This window comes from Callithrix jacchus, chromosome 15 (genome assembly GCF_049354715.1).
Source record: "Callithrix jacchus isolate 240 chromosome 15, calJac240_pri, whole genome shotgun sequence".
Taxonomy (NCBI): Eukaryota; Metazoa; Chordata; class Mammalia; order Primates; family Cebidae; genus Callithrix; species Callithrix jacchus.
Genome location: NC_133516.1, coordinates 77954050 through 77975820, shown reverse-complemented (window position 1 = coordinate 77975820; position 21771 = coordinate 77954050). Strand labels below are relative to the sequence as shown.

At 48.6% G+C, this 21771-nt stretch overlaps 1 protein-coding gene and 1 long non-coding RNA gene across 10 annotated transcripts in view; one reads left to right on the top strand and one right to left on the bottom strand.

Moving 5' to 3' along the window:
- Positions 1-18902, bottom strand: part of HEG1 (heart development protein with EGF like domains 1) — a 99321-nt gene extending 80419 nt beyond the window's left edge. For 7 of the 9 annotated variants that reach the window (XM_035273977.3, XM_035273979.3, XM_008982305.6 and 4 more), the window contains exon 1: positions 18489-18902. In XM_035273977.3, the coding sequence (XP_035129868.3) occupies positions 18489-18789 (301 nt within the window). In that variant the 5' untranslated portion in view covers positions 18790-18902. Of the gene's footprint in view, positions 1-6040; positions 6318-15245; positions 15295-18488 lie in introns of those variants that run through there. The other 2 variants (XM_078351901.1, XM_035273978.3) reach the window with 2 other exon arrangements.
- Positions 18062-21274, top strand: LOC128929771 (uncharacterized). The gene is made up of 3 exons (XR_008476872.2): positions 18062-18155; positions 20159-20249; positions 20935-21274. It is a non-coding gene; the product is annotated as an uncharacterized LOC128929771 (long non-coding RNA).
- The last annotated feature ends 497 nt before the right edge of the window (positions 21275-21771 follow it).

The following is a 21771-nucleotide window of genomic DNA, read 5'->3' as shown; positions in this document are numbered from 1 at the left end:
CCAGGAACACGAGAGACAACATTTAAAAGCTGTGTTTTACCCACACTTCATAAACCTGCCACATGCAGGGGGAAGTGTCTCTGTGTAAAGATCCTCTTATCTAGAAGAAAATGAACCTGTTTCCAGCTCCATGCCTGGATCTAGAAATTCAATTCTTAATAAGAGAGGCAGTGGGGAATGCACAGACCGTGGTTCAAGTCAGACTATGTAGGTTAGACTTCTGGCTCCACCTCTTTTACACCCTGTGATCTTAGGCGAGATCCTTAATTTCTCCATGCCCCAGCTTGCCTTGTGTAAAATAAGGATAATAACTGTATCTCCCTCACTGGGTTGGTGTGAAAACCAATGGAATGTAGACATGTAAGAGCTTAGAAAGAGTACCTGGCATACAGTGAACGCTACATATGTCATACCTATTAAATGGATTTAGGGTTGTCAACTTTAAAGAAACAGATTTGTGTGGATGACCTTGGCAGACACTGCTAATCAATCACAGCTCAGAGTCCTAATCCTTCTTCGGGTAGTAGACCAGAGCTGATACCACAGCGGCCTCAGGCTTCCAAGTCCCCTTGGAAGCTAGGAGTCCACTCTGACAAAATCACTGAAGCTAGACAAATGGCTGCAGGCAGGGCTTGGGCCTCACTGAGTTCTGCTCCATGACACCTCTCCTAGGAGGTACAGGGAGAGCTTAGCACACACAGGATGAGACCTGGGACCACCTCCAACACAGCAAGCTCTTGAAGTCACTGGCTGTGTGCCCCAAAAGAACAATATCCTGCTGCCCCTTTGGAACTGTGGTTGCCCCTCCATCTCTCTTATTGTCTTTAAGCTCTTCCTTAGGAAAGGGATTAACAAACCACACAGCTGGGGCAGGCAACACCCCCAGCCCACCCCTACTGCCACTGTAGGTCTTGTCTGACTGTGAACATCCAAGTGCTTTACACCATTCCAGGTGGCATCTCAGCGGGGACAATGAGTCAAATGCTAAAATACCTACTGAAGTCCAACGACGCATCCTTTCATTGGACTGAAGCCCTGAGTTAATCAGGGCCACTGTGGATGAATTCTGCTTGCGGCATGGCTCCCTATTCAGCACCTGTGTAAACCCTGAGTAGGAGAGTAATTTGGAAGAAACCTGCCACATGCAGGGGAGGTGTCAAAGAACTTGCTTTTACTCTTGGTGGAGAAGAGAAATGGGTCTGGAGAAATGGAAAGGAGATGGGAGTCCTCAGGCTTCAGCACCTGGGCCCAATGAGAGTCAGGAGTAAGAAGAGGCTGTGCCCCCTCAGGCATTCATGGGGTGGGAGAGGGGGCCCTGGAGGCTCAGCAGGCTGGTGCTGTGCACCTCACCCAGCCCAGCTCCGAAGATGGTCGGAGATGATCATTCAAACCGCATTCACACCAACCCTCCTCATATTGGAGATTAGACATCCCATTTCCCAGGTATCTTCTGAGCTGAAAATACCATCCTTCCCTCTGTACTTAGCACCCTGTGCTGGGCCATAACTTTCCCTTGTACCATGAATGGAGATTAAATTAACAGGAGAGTTTTATTGCTTTGCCTGCTTTTTTTCCTCCTAATTGACAACTTCCACTTCTGTAGCATCTTAATGTTCCAAAACATCTGTTTGTGAACCAGCATCATCAGGGATGCTAGCACAGCCCAAGAATAGGATTTCCTAATTAGCAGCTGCTACCGAGTCAACCCCTTGCCACCCCCTACTCCCTGCCAGTGATTTGGGGCTTTTCAACTTGCATTGTTTCTGAGCAGTGGAGTGAGTAGGAGCATACAGAGAGTGTGCTGTGTTATCCAAAGAGGCAATTTCCTCGAGGAGGCCCCACCCCACCCCCAAACCTCAGCATCAACCCCCACGGCGGGATGAATGACAAGCGCTGCCAGCTACAAGCTTGTGTTTCTGGGGCACACAGTTGAAGAACAAGCCCTTTATTTTCATTTCCCTCCATTTGGATTCAGATTTGACTAACATCTATTTAGGGCTTACCATGTGCTAAACATTTTCGCATGTATTATCTTAATACCCTGTCAAGTGGGTATTATTATCCTCATATGGCACATGGGGAAACTGAGGGTCAGAAAGATTAAGTGATTATTCCAGGTCATGCACTCAATAGCAGTAGAGACACAGTCTGAACCTAAGGCTCATTCCATCACACTCCAGCTTATTCCATGAGGCTTTAAGGCACTGGCCAGAAGAGCAGAACCAAAAAAAAAAAGTCCCCCACAAAAAGCTAAACTGCAGCTTGAAACACAACTGTGCTGACCTTGTTTCTCTCTAAGAGGAATGAAATGGTGCCTATCACATGGGCTTTGGAATCAGACAGCCTTGATTTGACGACAGCTGCACGTTATTAGCTGGAAGACTGAGCAAGAGGACTTCTAAATCAGCTTCTAATTCAGAGATGCTTTTTGTGCATAATGAAAAGAATGATAAGAGAGAAATAGAGAATGAGCTTCAGGGACAAGATAAGTCTCTTTTTGAAATGTGACGTTTGGGGTGATGTTACAACTTCCAAGTGAAAACGTCTGGCAGATAAAGATTCAGGCCTTGAAAACGTCTGGCAGATAAAGATTCAGGCCTGTCGATGAGGAGAAAGGGCAGGAGACGACATACAAAGGGAAAATCAAGGATCAACGACTGATTCCGGGGAAAACTTGAACATGCAGATGGAAGAGCCAGTGACAGAGACATTGGTGACAGGGGAAGGAGAGGATGAAATTAAAGGCAGGAACCAGTGAAGAGGACGGCAGTGAAACTAGCCCTACAGAAAGTCCCTAGGCCTTTCTAGACTGTCGCTTGGTAGAAGAAAGATGAAGGTCATATTGCTCAAAAAAGAGACTTCCGGAACAGTAAGACACGGATCCCCAGCTGTGGAATTCCCCATTCCTGCCTTCCCTGTAGAGTTTTCCTAGGATCCTCAATTTGGGGACTGGTGGGGTAGTGCCTTGTATGTACGCTGTTGCAGACACCAGCAATGGGTCCTTCCTATGAGAGTGGGTGCAGACACCAGCAATGGGTCCTTCCTATAAGAGTGGGTGCAGACACCAGCAATGGGTCCTTCCTATAAGAGTGGGTGCAGACACCAGCAATGGGTCCTTCCTATGAGAGTGGGTTTCTCTGTCATCCTAAAACATTTTCCTAAAATTTAATTGTTCATACAGAGAGGAGAGAAACAGACTTTTTTTTTTAAAGAAGGACTTTGAGCACCCTCCTTTAAAAATCCCCTTTGAGTATGATGGACGGCCACAGACTGAAAAGGAGTAGAGAACTGTTCACAGGTCCTTTCCAGGAGAATGAGTCTGTGCTTCTCTTCCCACAGATCAAATTAAGAAAAAAATTCCCATGCGTTTTACAATCTGCAAAGCCTTTTCACAGGATAATTTAGCAGCCTAAATTATCCCTTTAGATTCTGACATTCTGAGTGGCCGGCAGGAGGGTCATTCTTGCCCTCTTTTACAGAAGCGGAGACTGAGGCTTAGTACAGAAGTCACCTGCCCAGGTTAAGCCAGAAAATAGGTGGCAGAGCAGAGGCTAAAGCCCAGCTCTCATTCCAGTGTCTTTCCTAACTGACCACATTCAAATGGAAACCAGTGAGGACTGAGTAGAGAGAATCTCTTCCTAAACTGATTTCCGGCGTGTGGCAAGCTCTACTTGCTGGCATCCATACTGCTTTACACCCTTCATTCTGGCCAAAGTTACCTGGGTTGTCTATGGTGCCCCCATCCCTCTCCAAAGGTGACTACTACCCCTAGGGACCATACCAACCAACTGGCCTGACCTCACAGGCCTGAGGTCCAAGAGGGAGAGTAACAGTTTCAAATCCATGATACAACCAGTGAGTAGCATTTACGAACTCAAAAAAGATTTACTTCCATACCCATTAGGCTGGCTATTATCAAAAAAGAGGAACAGAAAAGAAGTGCTGGCGAGGACATGGAGAAATCAGAACGCTCCTGCATTGCTGGCAGGAATGTAAGACCGTGCAGCCACTGTGGAAAACAGTATGGAGGTTCCTCACAAACTTCACTTAAGGTTGATCCAGCTATCCCACTTCTAGCCTATATCCAAAAGAACTGAAAGCAGGAACTCAAGCAGACACTTACGTACCCATTTTCATAGCAGCATTATTCACAACAGCTAAAAGATGAAAGCAATCCAGCTGCCCATAGGGAGATGAAAGATTAACGGAATGTGGTGTGCTTGTACAATGGGATATTATTCAGCCTTCAAAATGAGGGATATTCTAATACATGCTGCTCCTTTCCAGGAGAATGAGTCTGTGCTTCTCTTCCCACAGGGTAAACCCTGAAAACATAATGGTAGGTGAAATAAGCTAGCCACAAAAGGACAAATATTACATGATTCCACTTTCATGAGGTATCAAGAACAGGCAAAATCCTAGAGATAGAAAGTAGAATCAAGGTTATCAGGGGCTCGGAGCAGGGAGGAACAGTGAGTTATCATTTAATGAGTTTCTGTTTGGGATGATGAAAAATGTCAGTAAACAGATGGTGATGATTGCAACAGTGTTGTGATTGTACCCCACACCATTGAACTGTATACTTAAAAATGGTTAAAATGGTAAATTTTATGTTGCTCATATTTTACTACAATAAGATATGCATGTATTTCCTAGGCTAAGCGTGGTGGCTCTGGGATTACATGCCTATAATCCCAGCACTTTGGGAGGCCAAGGTGGGTGGATCACAAGCTCAGGAATTTGAGACCAGCCTGGCCAACATGGCAAAACCCCGTCTCTACTAAAAATGCAAAAATTAGCCAGGCATGGTGGCACATGCCTGTAATCCCAGCTACTCAGGAGGCTGAGGCACAAGAATCACTTGAACCCTGGAGGCAGAGGTAGCAGGGAGCTGAGATCACGCCACTGCACTCCAACCTGGGTGACAGACCAAGACTCTGACCCCCACAAAAAAGTATGTATTTACTGAGCACCAACCATAGGTAAGACACTGTGAAAGTTATAAGGATGAATCAGGTATGGAATCTGCCTCAAGGAGCTTACGGCTTCCAGGAGAGCTAGACTATGTTAATAAGTAAGTCCCTATGATGCCTCTGGGGTGTGAGAAGGGGCCCTTGAGGGTAGAGACTGAGACTGTGCCTGGGACTTCCGAAGGTGCAATGCTGGGACTAAAAACCCATCCTCCCTTCCTCAGCTGCCAGGCCCCTCCAGATAGCAGGGGCCCTTCCCCTGCAGGCTCTCTTGGTCTCACACCTTCCCCCAAGGGTTCTCTTGACGAGGGAGATTTCAGGCTGGTGGCCAGCTGTGGGATATTCTGGGACAGGCAAGAACCATGGGGGCCTGTGGGAAGGTGGCTGCAGCCTCCCCAGAGAAGCAGCTGCCCACCTGGTGAGGCCACTCTGGGCTGTTTTGAAACGCTGCTGCGGATGTAATGATTTTGGGTGGAGGACGTTCAGGAGCCAAATGAGGTTGTGTGAACAAAAGACTCAGCCCTCGATCTGGACTGTCCAGGGCTCTTGTGGAATTTTGTTTCCTTCCTTGTTCTTGCCCTGAAAGAAGCAGCTCTAAGAAAAATCATGTACGTTGAGAAGTGCTGGACTTGAGATTCAATGATCAGATTTTTAAAACGCTTCCCCTGCAGGCGCTCTAGCGATGAAAAAAGTAGAATCTACCTCCCCTCCCCGCGAGGGGCCGGCTGTTGTTCAGCTGAACATTCTCTCCGGGAGACAGACGTCTGCTGGACTGAACCCACGCCCAGGGGAGGCCTGGCCTGGAGCTCCCGAGTCAGGGTCAGCCTTCCAGAAATAGAACTGGCCCTGAGGTGGCTTGGGGCACGAAGGAGGGATGCAGCCTACGCAGGCAGTAGTGAAAGATGGAGGACCTTGAGGTGACCTCAAGCTCTTTGCTTTAAAAAGATTTCTATGGCTTTTTGTTTTTTTCTAAGGCTCTGAGAAAAGTCCTAGGGTCAAAGGTCAGAAGATTCCCATTTAGTTAAGTAAGTGAACAAAAGGGCTTTCTCCAAGGAGGAAAGGCGGTCTACCTTGTTTCCAGGGCACCTTCCTCGCTGCCTCCATTTTCTTTGCCCCTCTCATCCTCTGACAAATAAACATCCAACAGGGTGGCTGAAGAGGAGGCTCTCTGAAGCCTGTAGCTCCCAGTCCCGCCTGGATGCGAAGGCCAAGGGCACGGGCGGGGGCGGTGTAGGCCTCCGGGTCTCCTGTGTTGTCACCGTCACATTCGCTCACACCCAGAGAGGAAGCCGGGTGGCAGGACTCCACCAAAGGAGACCTGCCAGGTTAGCGAAACAATAAAAAGGCAAGGAAAAACATCCTGGTTCCGAGGAGGAAGAGGGGGGAGAGGCGGGCGCAGGAGGGGCGGGAGGAAACGGGCCGGCTCCCGGGGGTGCGCGCGCTGGGCAGCCGGGCCTGGGCCAGTTGCCCCGGCGTCCACAGGGCTGGCGGCTGACTTTCAGAAGCTCTGCAGTTAATTTACTCGGCAGACCTCTGTGAAGTGGCCCAGGACTCTAAGGAAATCACAGAAACATAATGTGTCTGGAGCGTTGACGACTGCTAGAAAATGGAGCCGTGGAGTGATGTTTCAGCACGAGGGGCCGCGAGGCCTGCACTGGCTGAGGGGAGGGAGTTCCGGGGCCTCCGGAAAGGCTAACATCTAGTTAAGGGAGAAATGTCAAGTCTGCTAAGGCATTTTGCAAGTCAAGATTGGGAAACCTGACATTCTATTCAAATATTTTTAAAAATCAGTTGTGGGCTGGGCACAGTGGCGCACACACTTTGGGAACCCGAGGGTGGACCACGAGGTCAGGAGTTCAAGACCAGTCTGGCCAGGATGGTGAACCCCTGTCTCAACTAAAAAAAAAAAAAATTAGCCGGCTGGTGGTGGCACATGCCTGTAATCCCAGCTACTCGTTAGGCTGAGGCAGAGAACTGCTTGAACCCCAGAGGCCAAGGTTGCAGTGAGCCGAAATCGTGCCACTGCACTCCAGCCTGGGTGACAGATCGAGACACTGTCTCAAAAAAAAAAAAAAAAAAAACCAGTTGTATACTGATTAAGAAAGAGATAAAATAGAGAAAGAGGAAGAAAGGAAGGGGGATAAAAAGAGAAATAAGACCAAAAGAAATAAAGCTAAAAAATGTTTTCAAAAGACACATCAGAGCAGGACAATAGTAATGATTATTATTGTTACATTGCAGCCAAAACGTATGTAGCATCCACTCTATGCCGTCCACTGTGCTACTCATTTCACATAGACTGTCTCAATCCATCCTCACCACAACCTTATGAGGTCTTCCCATTATTATCCCTGCTTTTCTGATAAGGAAACTGAGGTGTAGTGAAATTAAGTAATCTGTACAAGGTTACACAGCAAATACTAAAACCGGACCCAAGCCCAGGTCCGTCTGACTGCAATGAAAATCCAATTTAAAAAAATACAGAAATAGAGAAAGAATGAAATAAGAAAGGGCAAAACTAAGACACAGAGCTCCAGAGAAAGGGTAACATGTACTGAAAGCAAAAGTCAGAAAGGACAGAGCCAGGCTTCCTCCTTGTGGGCTTTGGGATGTCTCACTAAGGACACTGGGATCCAAACTGCAATTTCCTGACACAAACAGGGATATGACATCTTGATGGCCTATGTAACTCACTGTCCAAATGGAATTCAGCATTCTCATAACGATTTACAAGAAAGGGAGGAAGCAAGGATGGGAGGAAGGAAGAGTTCATGTTGACTACATGTGAGTAAGAAAAGGCGGCAAGAGACAAAGATGATGGGTTTGAGTGTATTACTGGGAGATTAGTGGGACCATTATTAGCAAGCAAAAGGAGGTCAGGTTCTAGAGGAGGAAGGGGTGATATGTTTGCATTTGTAACTGTTAACTGTTGGTTTAAAGTGAAGCTCACGCACTAAACCTGTATGAATGCTGGGAGATGGCTGAAGGCATAGAACTGGATTGTAGTTGGAAGCACTTGCTCAGAGAAAACAGGTGAAGCCACACTACGTCTTCTTGCCAAACCTTTGACCCACAGTTCTCTCTACCTAGACTGTCCTAATTCCTTCCCCTTGTCCTCCTGGCAAAATCAGCTCGGAGATCACCACTTCCAAGAAGTCTTCCCCAGAGACAACGCTCTTCCTCTGGACTATTTTATCTTGTTACACAATTCTAACTTATTCTCTCACAATCCTAGGTCTCTTATGAGAGACCGTGGCTCATAGCAGGCACCCCATAAATGTTCACTGAACCAAGGAGGAGGGAGAAGATCAAGGGTAGAGCTGTGAAGGACATCCCACGTGGTGGGCGGCAGGAAAGATGGGAAAGCGTCAACCATAGATAGATGACAGGACAGAGACCAACAACTGAAAAGGCTATTGAGATTTCCCAGAAATGTTCTCGCTTTCTCCAACTCCTCTTCAACCGTCCACTCATCTTTCCATGTTGACCTCTTCCTGATTCCTGCCTCTCTTAAAGACAATGCCTGATGTGTTCCCAGGAAGTGTTCATGACTAAAACCTACACAGCACATGCATGTTTACAAAGCGTGTCCATGTGGATCAGTTCCATTCATCCTTCCAATGACACTGTGAAGTCGACAAAACAGTTATTGTCTCCATTTTACAGATATGGAAGCAGGTCCAGAAGTTAAATGACTTGCCCAAGGTCAGAGCCAGTTTAAACTAAAATCATTACTCTGTCCAGTTACAAGTGCTTTCCCAGTCATAAATATATTTGCTCCTCCTCAAAAGCCTTGTTAGGAGCAGGGAAGCCTTGATTATCCCTCTATTTAATATGAGGAAATTAAGGCCTAGAGACATTAGGCAGCTAGTCAATGCCACAGAGCCAGAAAGCAGAAGGAGTTAAGAACCAGTCCTCTAAGCCCCACCAGAGCCCTCGAGCCCCACAGCATCTCTCCCCAACTCTGCCAGCAGCTACAGCCAGCAGCACTCCACGACCACAAAGCATGACTGTACTAGAAATAATTCCTAACAAACCACAAGCATTCCCCTACCCAAGTGAGTGTGGTCCTCTTCAAAGAGGTCCCAAGAAGACAATACTTATTCCATCAATACTGTTATTGCACAAACCATTTTCTAAAATTGGCTAGTTTTCTTTTTTCCATATATATATATATATATGTATATGCATATATATATATTTATATATTTATTTATTTAATTATAGAGATGAGGTCTCACTATGTTTCCTAGGCTGATCTTAATCTCCTGGCCTCAAGCAATTCTCCTATCTCGGCTTCCCAGAGTGCTGGGTTTACAGGTGTGAGCCAATGCGCCGGACCCAGTTGGCTAGTTTTCAATACAGCATGCAGAATAGTATTCTCTTGAGTCTCCTGAATAATGATACATTTCTATCCCTTGATAATGATTTTGGTTTATTTTGGAAACACAAAACTTCAAAGACAATCTGATGAAAGATGCAGGAGATGGAGATCTGTGGCCCCATTTTTGATCGAGAGGTTTGTTAAAAGAAACACCAGGGAGTTGCTCTTCTGGCTCACACACACTCTGAACGTAGCTCTCACCTCCTTCAAACACCTGCGAAGCACATATTCATAACCCCCAAACGTTCTCATCTGACGAATATTCATTGGCCACAGAGGTTCAAGTGTGACTGATTTTCAGTGGCTTCTTATTTTGTGGCCACACCTGGCATAATACTGCTTTTATTCATTCCTAATTGCTTCCTATGTGTTCATCTGGTCTCCTCAGGTGATCATAGGTGAGGGCTATTGCACTTGGCTTTTCTAACTTCAAATCATGAAAGTTGGCTCTTTCCTCTCTGTGTTTAATACTAAGAAGCAAGAGAGAGTTCTAGGGATACTAAAAGGTGACGTTGGCAGGGGTCCAACGAGGGGAAGACCAGGCAAAAGGACTCCTTGGAACATGGACTTAATCCCTTTGCAGGGAGCTTGCCCCTTGCTCATGCTCGTAATCTTTGGGAGGCTGAGGCAGGTGGATCTCAAGGTGAGGAGTTCGAGACTAGCCTGGTCAACATGATGAAACCCTGTCTCTACTAAAAAAAAATACAAAAATTAGCTGGGCATGGTGGCGTGCACCTGTAATCCCAGCTACTCAGGAGGTTGAGGCAGAAGAAATGCTTGAACCCGGGAGGCAGAGGTGGCAGTGAGCCGAGATTGTGCCACTGCACTTCAGCCTGGGTGAACAGAGCAAGACTCTGTCTCAAAACAAAAAACAAAAAAATGCCTGGAGGGCAAGGAGCAGTGAGGGGGTTACTGTCAACACAATGACCAGTGTAAATGGGCACTGGTTTCAGTAGCATCACTGTTGCTAGCATTTCTAGGGCTCTCCTGCCCAGGCATCAAGTCATCCGCTTTACAGGGGTTACACTGCACCTATCCATTCTGAGCAGGGCTCTTTCGATTAATAGCCCATTTGACAGATGGCAAACTGACCGCTCAGAGAGAATGACCTACCACGGTCTACAGCTGGCAAGTAGCACTGCTGGGGTTTGAATTGAGACTGTCTGACCCTTCCAAGCTGAGATCCCCGAGACCTGTGACTGCAACACCAGCAGGGCTCTTGTCCACACTCTGGCAAAAGATGACCCCTGAAAACTCACCACATGACAGTAATAAAGGTCCTGGTGGCCAGAGAGGCTGCAGGAGTGAAACCCATTCCCCAAGTTGAAGCTGTTTCCATCTCCTATTACCCAGAAAAGGATTCTAGCCCAACATATGAGAATCTATCCTAACTTATGATAATCACTAGTTACAGCCCTGCACAAGGAACATTCCTCCAGATGACAAGCAGGTGTCTCTCTCCTGACTGTTGCTACTCCTTCCTCCAATTTGATTCTTCAGTTCCAAGGTGGAACTGCGGGGACACCTGGAGAGCTTGACCTTGGCCTCTGCCCTCTTCTTGTCACTGTTCTTCCTCTCCTGTCTTCATTTCCCAGCTTATCAGAGACATTAGGAAGAAACCTGTCAACTTATTAAATCCATCTCTTTGCCTTCAGCACCTTCTCTGCACAGAGAGATGGGGGCTCCTGTTATTTAGGGTCTTCAGTGAGGTCAGATCCTCCCTCAAGTCTTCCAAGACATCCCAGGAATTGGGAACATAGTCTTGCCTGCCTGCCGTGCCATCTGACCTGTAAGCTTTCCTCAAAAACATTTACATGGCAGGAAAGCTAGAATACTACCATGAAGTTCAAGTACCTCAGAGCTAAAATATTAAGCAAAAGGAAACTGTCTGTTTTTAATAGCCTCTGTGTACTTTGCTCTTAGTCTTTCCAGCTCCTTAAGAGACCTTGCAACCAGAGCCCCATACCACGTGGTGGTTCAGGCCCTGCCACAGCACCCTCCATGGCACCTAGAGGAAAATCGACCGCCTTACCGTGGTTCTCATGGCCCTGGGTGATTCAAACACCCTCGTCTTCCTTCTTGCCAATCCTGAGACAAGGCAGGCTGGGTCCTGCATGAGAGCATCTACTCTGGCTGCTCCCCCTGCTTGGAAGGCTTTTGCTGCTATAGGCAGGCGGACACCATGTGCCGAGTCTCCAAGACAGGAATGAGTTTGGCATGTATGAACAACTGTCTGGTGTAAGTGGGGAGCAGAGCAAGAGGGGGTGAGAGAGGTCGCAGGCCAGATTGAGCAGGCCTTGTGCCCCAATTTAGGGGGTCTGGATTTTATTCTAAGTATAATGCAAAGCTCTTGGAGGGTGTTAAGTCTTAGACTAAGGTGACCTGAGTTACATTTTAAGAAGATCACTCTGGGCTTCTGTGAGTATGGATTAGAGAGAAGCATAAGTGGATGCAGAGAACAGAAAAGAGCAGTGGTGAGGAAGAGGGCAGATTCACCATGTATTTCGGAAACAGAATCACCGGAGTTGCCAAAAAAGAAAATCACTGTAGCAGGTGAGGAAAAGAAACGAATGGAGGGTGAGTTCCAGGCTTCTAGTTTACGGAATGAGGTGCATGGTGTTGCTGACTCCTGACGTGGGAAGAGTCAGGAGCTGACACAGGGTTAGGGGGTGAGAATCAAGGATTCTGACTCTCTGAATTTCTTCTCTTATTTCACCATCAAACTTTGCCACAGGGAGGCCTTCCATGCCTATCATACAGTAGGCAGGGTTCTTCCTGCACTTTGGGGAGTTCCACTAAACAGCTCAGAATGGAGCCCAGTGGCCTTTCCCCAGACCTCATTCTCCCCAGTCTCCCTCTGCCTTTTAACTTGGAGAGTTTCCAGATGAGAGGACAAGTGAAGGCAGAAAGCAGAAATGTTAACTTACACGGACCTTCGCAGACCTCCACACCTGACACATGACCTGTGCTACATTCAGATTATCTGCCGACCCACAGTCAGCCTGCGAGCTACCCCCACCTCTCACTGTGCCCTCATGCCACTCCCCACCGTCCACACTGGATGTTCTCCACCTGACTGAAGCTGATTTCCTCTTCCTCTGTGGCTTCAACTACTGCCTCTCAGGGCTGAATCTGGCCCTGGCCTTCCTCTAGTTTGGTTTCACATTCTCAAGTGTCCACAGAATACTTCCAAGGGGACATGCAGTCTTTACACCGAAAGCCTGAAACTGAAGGAGCCCTTTAAAAGCAAAGAGCTCCTCTCCATGCTGCCCCGTCATCCCTGCGGCCAGGCACTCCAGTTCTCCAGCCTTATTCTTTTAAGTGGTCCTGGCATCTCTCCCTTTCTATTTCCACTATCTCCACCCTAACCCATGCTCTGTCCTCAGTCTTTTCCTCCCAGCACAGTGCAATGATCACCAGCATTCCAGTGTCTCTGAAATAACTACAGGGCTGTCGTGAGGGCAGATATGTATGTGGTTCATCTATGAGGCCCCAGCTCCAAGCACAAATGAACAAGCAAACTATGCTCTCTGTTCAAAAGCCAACCCTTGGTGTGGACGGGATGAAAACAAATAACTTAACAGGCCTCTAAAGCCCTCCACAATCGGCTCTAATCCTCCTTTCTAGGCTTGTCTTCAGTGACTGGTTGATTGGGGAGCCTAACTGGCCTCCTCAAGTCCTTTTCTCCAGCCTCCCTGGCTGTTGATCACCTCCATTTTGAAAAGTCTTGAGCCTTTCAATATTTGGGATTTTGTGGATGTCATTCATCCTCCACCTATGTTTTTGTTTTAAGATGGAGTGTTGCTTTGTCGCCCAAGCTAGAGTACAGTGGGGCACTCTTGGCTCACTGCAACCTCTGGCTCCCAGGTTCAAGCAATTCTCATGCCTCAGTTTCTTGAGTAGCTGGGATTACAGGTGTGTGCCACCACACCCAGCTAATTTTTTATTATAGTAGAGATGGAGTTTTAGCATGTTGGCCAAGCTGGTCTCGAACTCCTGACCTCAAGAGATCCACCTGGCTCAGCCTCCCAAAGTGCTGGGATTACAGGCGTGAGACACCACACCCGGCCCATCCTCCATCTATCTACCCACATCCCAGTCAACTTTCAAAGGTTGATCAACTCCCCCCTTTCCCATTGAAGTCTCCCTGGACTGTCCAGCCCCAAGGGGTCTCCATGTCTGCATGTACAGCCCATCTCCACCCTCACCATTCCTTTGGTCAGTAGGAACTTCCATGGCATTTCTTCTTGTGAATCACTCATGCGTTGTCATTTCGCTTTTTACGGTCTTGATGTATGTGCTCCATCAAGACTGAATGTTCCCTGGGGGCATCACAGGCACACACTACAACCTCCACCGCACCTGGCACAGCTCTTCCACATAGCAAGGCTTCTGTAAATATTTCCTGATTTACAAATCAGTCCAATGTGACACAAACAGGGACATCTGCCACACGCCAACAAAAGAGTGAAAAAAAACAGGATAGAAACATCTTTGTTTCTGTCTATGCTCCATGAATGGTGAGTGGGTAGAAGAGAGCATGGATGTTAAAATGAAGCAATTTTACAGCATCTGCATGGAGTACCATTTAACCTCGCCTCCTACTGGGCAGGTATTCATAACAACTGCCTCACATGTCAGCCACTGCCCACTTCCCAGGAGAGGGCCCATTAAGAAAGTCACCAATTCATTTCAGCTTGGTTTATAACTAACGAAGCAACCTCTGACCTCAATAACCTATGGACTGGTGTGTGAGTAGGGTCTGATTTACAATCTCTATATAAAATGTCATTCTAAAGACTCATGGTCTTGTCTCAGACAATTTCAAACAAAAATTTTTTTAATTTTTACTCTACAGGTATCCTCATTCCCACTACCATCTCCTCATCTCTTCCCCACCCCAATGCTGGCCCCTAATCTCTACACAAAAGCAAAAGCAAAGGATGGAGAGGGGGAAGAAGAAGACTGATCTTAGAGGATCTTCTCCCATTTTACAGATGAGAAAACTGAGACTTCCTGATATTGTGGAACAAGCAAATGGATTTGGTCAAAATCTATTTAAATCCTGCCGCCTCCATTTACTGTGTGACCTAATCTCTCCAGGGTACTGTTTCCAGAACTGTAAAAGGCAAATAACATCCCTCACTGACTTGTTTTGAGGGTTAAATGGGACAAGGAGTGTGAAGGCCTCGACCACACATAGGTGCTCAAAGGCCAGGGAATCAAAAGTCGGACCCCAACTAGTCTCCCTCCTTGTTGCCTCCCCAGCATTCTTGGAAGTGAACATTTACTGCAGCTGAAACCTCCCATTCATACAAAAAGGACACTGGAGACAGAGGGAAGCCACTGAAGATGGCAATAAGTGGCTAACAAAACCGCAGCTGCCATCTGTTCTTTGCTTTCTTTCTGAGTGTCTCTGGACAAGGACAAGTTAACTCCAGGAACACTGTTTTCAGCCAGCTGAGCAGGGCTGCTGGAAGGCAGGAGGGATCACTGGGAGGGCAGGGGCTCCTTCCCCAGTCTTCAGGATTAGGATGCAGAAACTGCCCAGCTGGTTAGCAAGTATCTTTCAGTATCTCCCTCAGTCCACACCATTCGGGTCTCTGGCAAAAAAAATACTAGTTCAGCATGTGCACACAGGCTGAGGAAAGCAATAAAAGGGTTCTTGCAAGGTAAAAAGGAAGTGGCTTTTAAACACACATGCACCGAAGAGAGTCACTTGCCCCCTACCCCCTCCCCTTTTCTATTTGGGACACCCTCCATCAAAGCAAACAGGCTTCTCAGGAATCCCCACCACCATGCACCCCAAACCTCTGCCAGGAGTGAGGTGGCCACTTTCTGGAGGAAAGCCACTCTCCCTTCCCTGAGGGGATGCTGCTCGCCCGCTGCACCTTGTAATGGTCCTCCCAGCAGCCAAGCTAAGTGACGAAGTTGGCCCACAAAGTTAGAGCAGTTCAGGCGACAGCTATTTAACAGCTCAGAAGGGGCTGGGCTCAAAGCACTTCCTTTCCTCTAGGGAGCTGCATTTTTCTAAGATTATTAGTTCTTGGGCTGGCTGCTCAGCTACCCAGCGTCATTTCCCCTTTGGGTGGGAAAGTTCTTTCCTTCTGCATTGATTTTCATTATGATTTAAGCCTTTTCTCCCTCTCATCTGCAGAACTCACAATTAAAGCACAGCATAGGGATCACAAAATCAAGGCACATAAACTTAGCATTCAGCTTTGAACTGTGGCTCGGACGTCCTGAGTGGTAGAAAAACACACGCAGAAAAAGAAAACCTCTAGGTCTCAGCATCGTGTCACCACTCGCTGAAACACCAGCAATAAACATCGGCTGAACAGCCAGCAGGGTGACAGGTGGGCGCAAAAGCTGAACAATGGCTGTATAAACAGGGAGCTGCTCTCCAGGGACTTACAGTCTAATACAGGCAAACAACCCACATAATGGAATGCAAACACAGTTACCCAATGAGTGAGAAGCTGCACTCTGCCAGGACAAGAAGAGCTGGAAATGGCCCAAAGGGAAGAAAAGAACATTTGTGCCCCACACTGCTGATACCAGTGTATCTGGAAGTCCCAGGAGCCAGACCCTGACTACCAGCATCCCCATGGCATGAAGGAGCTGTAGGCAGCTTCCCCAACAACCAAATGGAGCACATTATTTGTGAGACTCAGGGCTTGTTAGCAGCAGTGGCATGGCACCTCCCCAAACACAAAACTGCTGAGGGAGAGCCGGGACGACCATCTGTCAGGGGTGCTGTTGGGGAGACATCTGCATGGGACACAGTGTGGACTGGAGGACCCGCGGAGGCCCGTTCAGCATTGAGACCTTGCTGCCTTGTGAAGTAAGTGATAGCATCTAGTGATACGTGGAGGCTAATCCCAAAGGCCCCCAGTCCTGGTTATCAGAAAACTCAGACTCATTGAATCACTGAACACTGGTTTTCTTATTTGTTGTTTCCTTTTTTCCCCCAAATGACACTTTTTTGGGCCACTACCAGAAAAACAAGCACAGCTCATGCCTAGATCCTCAGCCATGAGTAGCTTCTGGCAGGCTTCAACAGGTGTTGCTTTCATCTCTTCCAATCACACCTTCCTAACATCCCTTCAGAGACTGGGCCTTTGAGCCACTGAAGAGGTGGCACTCCTTGGGTGGTGGCTGTGGGGCACCAGGAGACCAGCAGAGCCCACTTAGGTAAGTGAAGGTGTGCACTATTCCAGCTACTCTCTCGCTGCTTTTGGGACTCTCGCACGGATTCCTTCCAGTACCTCATGTACCTGAAGCCTCCATCACTCACCTCTGCAAAGGAATCAAACTGGGAAAGCCACAAAGCCAAGGCCAGCAGTGTTACCTGCCCCACCTGTCAGGGACATTTGGGTCACATAAGGCCCCAACTCTTACCAGCTGAGTCCTCTAAGCTAGCTGCCTCCACTGTCCCTATCACTGTAGCATCTACCTCTCTATAGTCTCTGGAGATCCCAGCCCTAAGAGAAGAAGGAGACTCATGTGCCAGCCCCATCCTGCCAGGGCCCCTGCAGGTCAGTGTGCCTCCCACCTATCCCCTAACAACAACATGGGGGCCCTTCAGCTAAATCAGCCTGACTACTACCCAGATAACTCTGCCTTCGGTGCTTGGATGTCTCCTCAGAAATGTTCTCAATTCTCTGCACTCTATGTTCTGTTTAGAAAAACTCACAAAATACTACACATTGTTCCTCAGTTACTTTTCTAGTTAGAGAAAGTCAGGAAATGTGCTCTTATGTTCTTGATTCCTTCCCGTGGAAGTTAGCAAAATGGCATATGCTGTAAGTAATCTAAAGTCAGAGGCACTCTGGGATGTGTCTCCTACAAGTCTTTAAAAGCTTCTCTCTCCTCTCCCTTGACTTACTGTTCCTCGGTTTCTCAATCTTATGCCAGTGATTTAAAAATTAACAAAAATAAGGCATTTTGCGATCATGGGAATACTGTTGAATATGAAATTGAGTTTTTACAAACTTTTTCTAAGAAGCACCTCTAGGTCGGAGGAAGCAAGCTAATTCACAAGCCAGAAAGTCTATGTGATATCAGAAGCTTAAATGAATTGTCAATTACACAGACAAAAAACTCAACTTTCAGGGAAACTCCAAATTGATATCTAGTGTTGCAAGCAACCCAGCTTCTTTGAATAGCCGGGACAGAGTGTATGCATGCCCTGTGTCACTCACAGGAAGGCAAAGGCTAACACCACCACTTTGCTGACTTTGTTCAAAGCACTTTCCATTTATTTTTACTTTCATTTTGTCCCATCATCACTAGGAGGCTAGAAGGAACAGGGATCATCACTTTCATTTCACAGATGGAGAAAGTGAGCTCAAAGAGACCGCATTCCCAAGGTCATAACAGTATTATGGTTAGAATTCCACTCAATCTGTGACGTACTTTTCCAAATCATGAGAAAGAACTGGATACAAAAGTAGCAGGGAGAAGAGGTCAGTTCCCTCTCTCTGCTTGGGACAGGCAGTGGCTATCACGGAGTAACAGTTCACTGGGAAAGGAAAGAGGAGGGAAGAGATTCAGGGATGGTCCTGTATCAGCCTGTGCCTTGCAGGGGTTCAGCCATGCAACCCCCACCCCGTTCCTTTGAAGTTGAACCAGTAGAGCATTTTGTTTCAAACTACGTACGTCCTTTGTCCTTCAAAATTTCCCGTGCTAGAACCTCTTAAAAATCAGTTATCTAGTTGAGAAAGTCAAACCCGGAACAGAGAGGCCAGTTCTGTATGGGGGAAAAAATGAAGCTGGGGACTGCCGGCCAGAAATCACAGGTGGGAGAGATGCTTTAGAGCCCTTTTTCTTTCCTTTCCACTTTTTTTTTTTTTTTTTTTAAGTGGGGTGGAAGAGATACAGGGTACCCATGGGAAATAAGTTTTCTTCCAAAGGGTCGGGGGAGAACCGGATGGTCACACCCCCCAGGCCAGCCACCCGGCCAAAGCGTCCCTCCCTACCCGCCGACCGTCAGGGTCCCGCGCATGCCAGGCGAGGAGCCCCCACCAGGGGTAGCACGGAGCGGAGGGGCCTACAGCTGGGGATGCAGCCCGCGGCGCGCCCACGCCCCCAGCCCCGGCTGGCCCGGCGCCAGGTTCCCGGCTCTCACTCACCCGCGCTCCCGCCTCGGGGCTCCCGGCTGGAGGGTCTTTGCCGTGTAGCGGCGCCCGGCTCAGGGCCGGTGTGGCTGGGGCCGGGGGGCGGCGTGGGCGGCAGCGGCTTAGGCTGCGGGCGGCGCTCCAGCTGCAGCTTCAGCCCCGCTCCCGCGAGGGGAGCCCGGCTCGGCGCGCGGCGGGCCGGGAAAGGCGGCGGGTCCCGCGTCCCGGGGGCCGCCGCGGGTAGCAGCAGCAGCGGCGGCAGCAGCAGCAGCAGTAGGAGCGGCGGCGGCCACCGAGAGGCGCGCGGCGAGGCCATGGTGGTGGCGCCCGCCCGCGCTCACATGCCCGGCGCGCGGGGCGGGCGCGGGGCGGCCGCGGGCGAGGGCAGCGGGCGGCGGGGGCCTCGCGGGGCCTGGACGTGAGCGGAGTGAGGCTGCGAGCGCTCTCCCCGCCTCAAAAGTTGTCGCGAGCCGCGGGAGGGCGGCCAGGGGCCGGGAGGGCTGGGCAGAGGCGGCCCGCGGCGCCGCTACATGCTAATTAGCCCGGGCGGGTCGCGGGCGGGAGGCCGGCTCCTCCTCGGTTGACATCACCGGCCCCGCGCGGCGGGCCCGGGGGCGGGGAGAGGGCAGGAAGGGGGCTGGGGCCCGGCGCCTGGAGAACGGCCCGGCCCGGGACGGCGGGATGAGGTCAGCGGAGCCACGGTGCAACTTTTGTCACACACACGCTCCGCAGAGTCTTCTGAATCTGACACCACCACTTTCCCAACTCCTTAAACGCACAAGAAGTCGGTGAAAAGCAGGTCCTGGGTAATGTGGTCAGCACCAGACTAAATTATCCCAAGTGCTTTGATAGGAGAGAGAAGGGGAAGGGTCCCCTGCTCCCCACCCAGCGCTGTCACCGCCCTTACTGATTTGAACTGTCCCCACTCCCACCCCACCTCCTCTTCTCCAGGCCCCAGGGCTGGTGATGAGTTCGTGTTTGCCAAGCCTAACACCTCACCCTCCAGCCAACGCGAGAATCCGAGTATCCCCCCACGCCCTCTCAAGCTTGGATGCTGTTCCCATCCGACCACTGCCTTTGGCTCACACCAGATTTCTGCAGAGATGTCACCGCCAGGACACGCAAACAGGCTGCAGGGAAAAGAAAACTGTGAATTCAGGCAGGCTAGGGCAAACTCATCAGGAAAAGAGCTGCAGGTCGCAAATTAAACGAAATGATGCCCAGAGATCACAGAATTTTAAATGGAAACCTATGGGAAGAGATTCAGAGATTTCGTGTAAACAAATTTTCTCAGTAAATAAAGTTCCGTTTGCTTCCATATCCTCTCCCTTCCCAGTAAATGAATAATGAAATGTCTAAAGTTTGGGACTGTAAGCCTCTTCATGAAGAAAGAGGGGCTCAAAATAGGAAAATAACTTGCTCAAGATTCTGAAGGTAGACCCGAAGACGAAATGATTGATCTGTGAATGATTGTGTGATATTATTAATTCTGGTCTCCTAATTCAGCTTGCAATAATTCAGTGTTGCAACAGAAACAAACGCTGCAGTTCGTTGGGGATCTTGCCAGTTCTGTTGGGGGCCCCTGTCTGACAACCAAATGCCCATGAAAATATGAGTATGCACCTCACTTTCAAGACTGGCTCTCCACCCCATTTCTCTGCTCTTCTCTGTTTCTCTGTCTCCAGGTCTCCATGACCCACCTCCAGGAGAATGAGATCGTGGTGTCCAGGGCAGCTGCAGATGGGCCTAGGTCCACTTTCTGGTGACTCAATACAAGTGAGTCATTTGGCAAAAAACATAAAGGAGGCTATGTATAAACAAACTCACCTTAAATGAGGGAAGGAGGAGTAAAGATTTTTGTTTTGTTTTTAAACATACCAGTTTTCCAGGACTCTACACAGAATTTCCAGGTCTCTCCAAGAAAATACCAAACAATAATCCCCCTGAAACTGACTTGCTTTGCTCTCATGGCCTGAGCTCAACTTCTCTGGATGCTGCTCTCACATTAACATGCAGAACTGCACAGCTGCCCAGACTCAGCCAGACAAGCCCCACAGACTAGGACTGTGCTCGAGGTTCTGGTCACTATCGCTCCCTCCCTTCCAAGGAGACCATGTCACATAGTACTGGTTGCCCTCCCAGGCAAGCAGGAAGGTTAAGGATAGAATGGCCCTTCTTCAGGAATCCTATGAGAGAATCTGCCTTTTCTAAGACCCAAGGAGTAAACATGTACCTGCTTCCTTCCACCAATCCTCCCCTGATCAATCCCATTCCACTTTTAAGTACCAAGGTTTATCTCTCTCTAATCTTCTCTCTGCCTTCTAAGAGAAATGACTGAGTTCAGGGTAACTGCCAGCTAGAAAGAGCTTAACCAGCAGATTAGGAGTGGGACACACAGGGAGAATTTGGAAGGACTGATCACCGTGTAGATGGATTTCAGCTCTTTTTCTTCTCCTCCTAGGGCAGAATGAGAGAAAACAGCAAGAGAGCAAGAGAGAGCTGGATGCAGTGACTTGGTCCATGAGTCCTTGCTTTGTTTCCAGCCGTTACCACTGCTTAGTTGTGTGATCTGGGCCGCAGTTTCCAGTCTGTAAAATGAAGATGGTCCTAGATGATTGCTAAGGGGTGTTCTAGCTCTGATGTTTTCGAGTTCAGTAAAGGACTTCTGGCACAGTAGCAAGGAGGTATGAAATAGGTATCTCCCATCCAAGTACTAACCAGACCCAAGCCTGCTTAGTTTCTGAGATCAGAAAAGATTAGACACTTTTAGGCTGGTGTGGCCACAGATTAAAACAGTTATCCAAGGACATTTGTAGTGTTTCCTTCCCAGGGATATGAAAATCCAGGCAAGAATCTTGATCATCTCAGAGAGCTTAAGAGAGGTCCTATCTGGAGCCTGGGTCATAAATCAGATGACGTCTCAGCCCTGGGAATCTGTTGATCTAGGATAAAACGGATGGGAAGCCAGCTCAGAACAAATTCCAGGACTGAGTGAGTTAATAGGCATTCCTGACCTCTCCATAGGTAGGAGTGGGGGCACCCCAATGTGGCTGGCAGTAAAAGCAGGGAGCCCAGTGTCTTTGCCACCTGAAACTTGATGTAGTCAGAGCTTTTGCCAGGGCTTTCCTGCCTCTACTTGTGTTAGTCAGCCTAGGCTAGGCTGCAGTAACAAACAGGCCGCCCAGATGCAGCAGCTTCATACCATATGTGTTTCGTTCTTGTTCCCCTACCAGCCTCAGACACTGACGTTCAGCTCATTGAGCTGTGTGGAGAAGCTGTCCCACAGAAGGGAATAAGA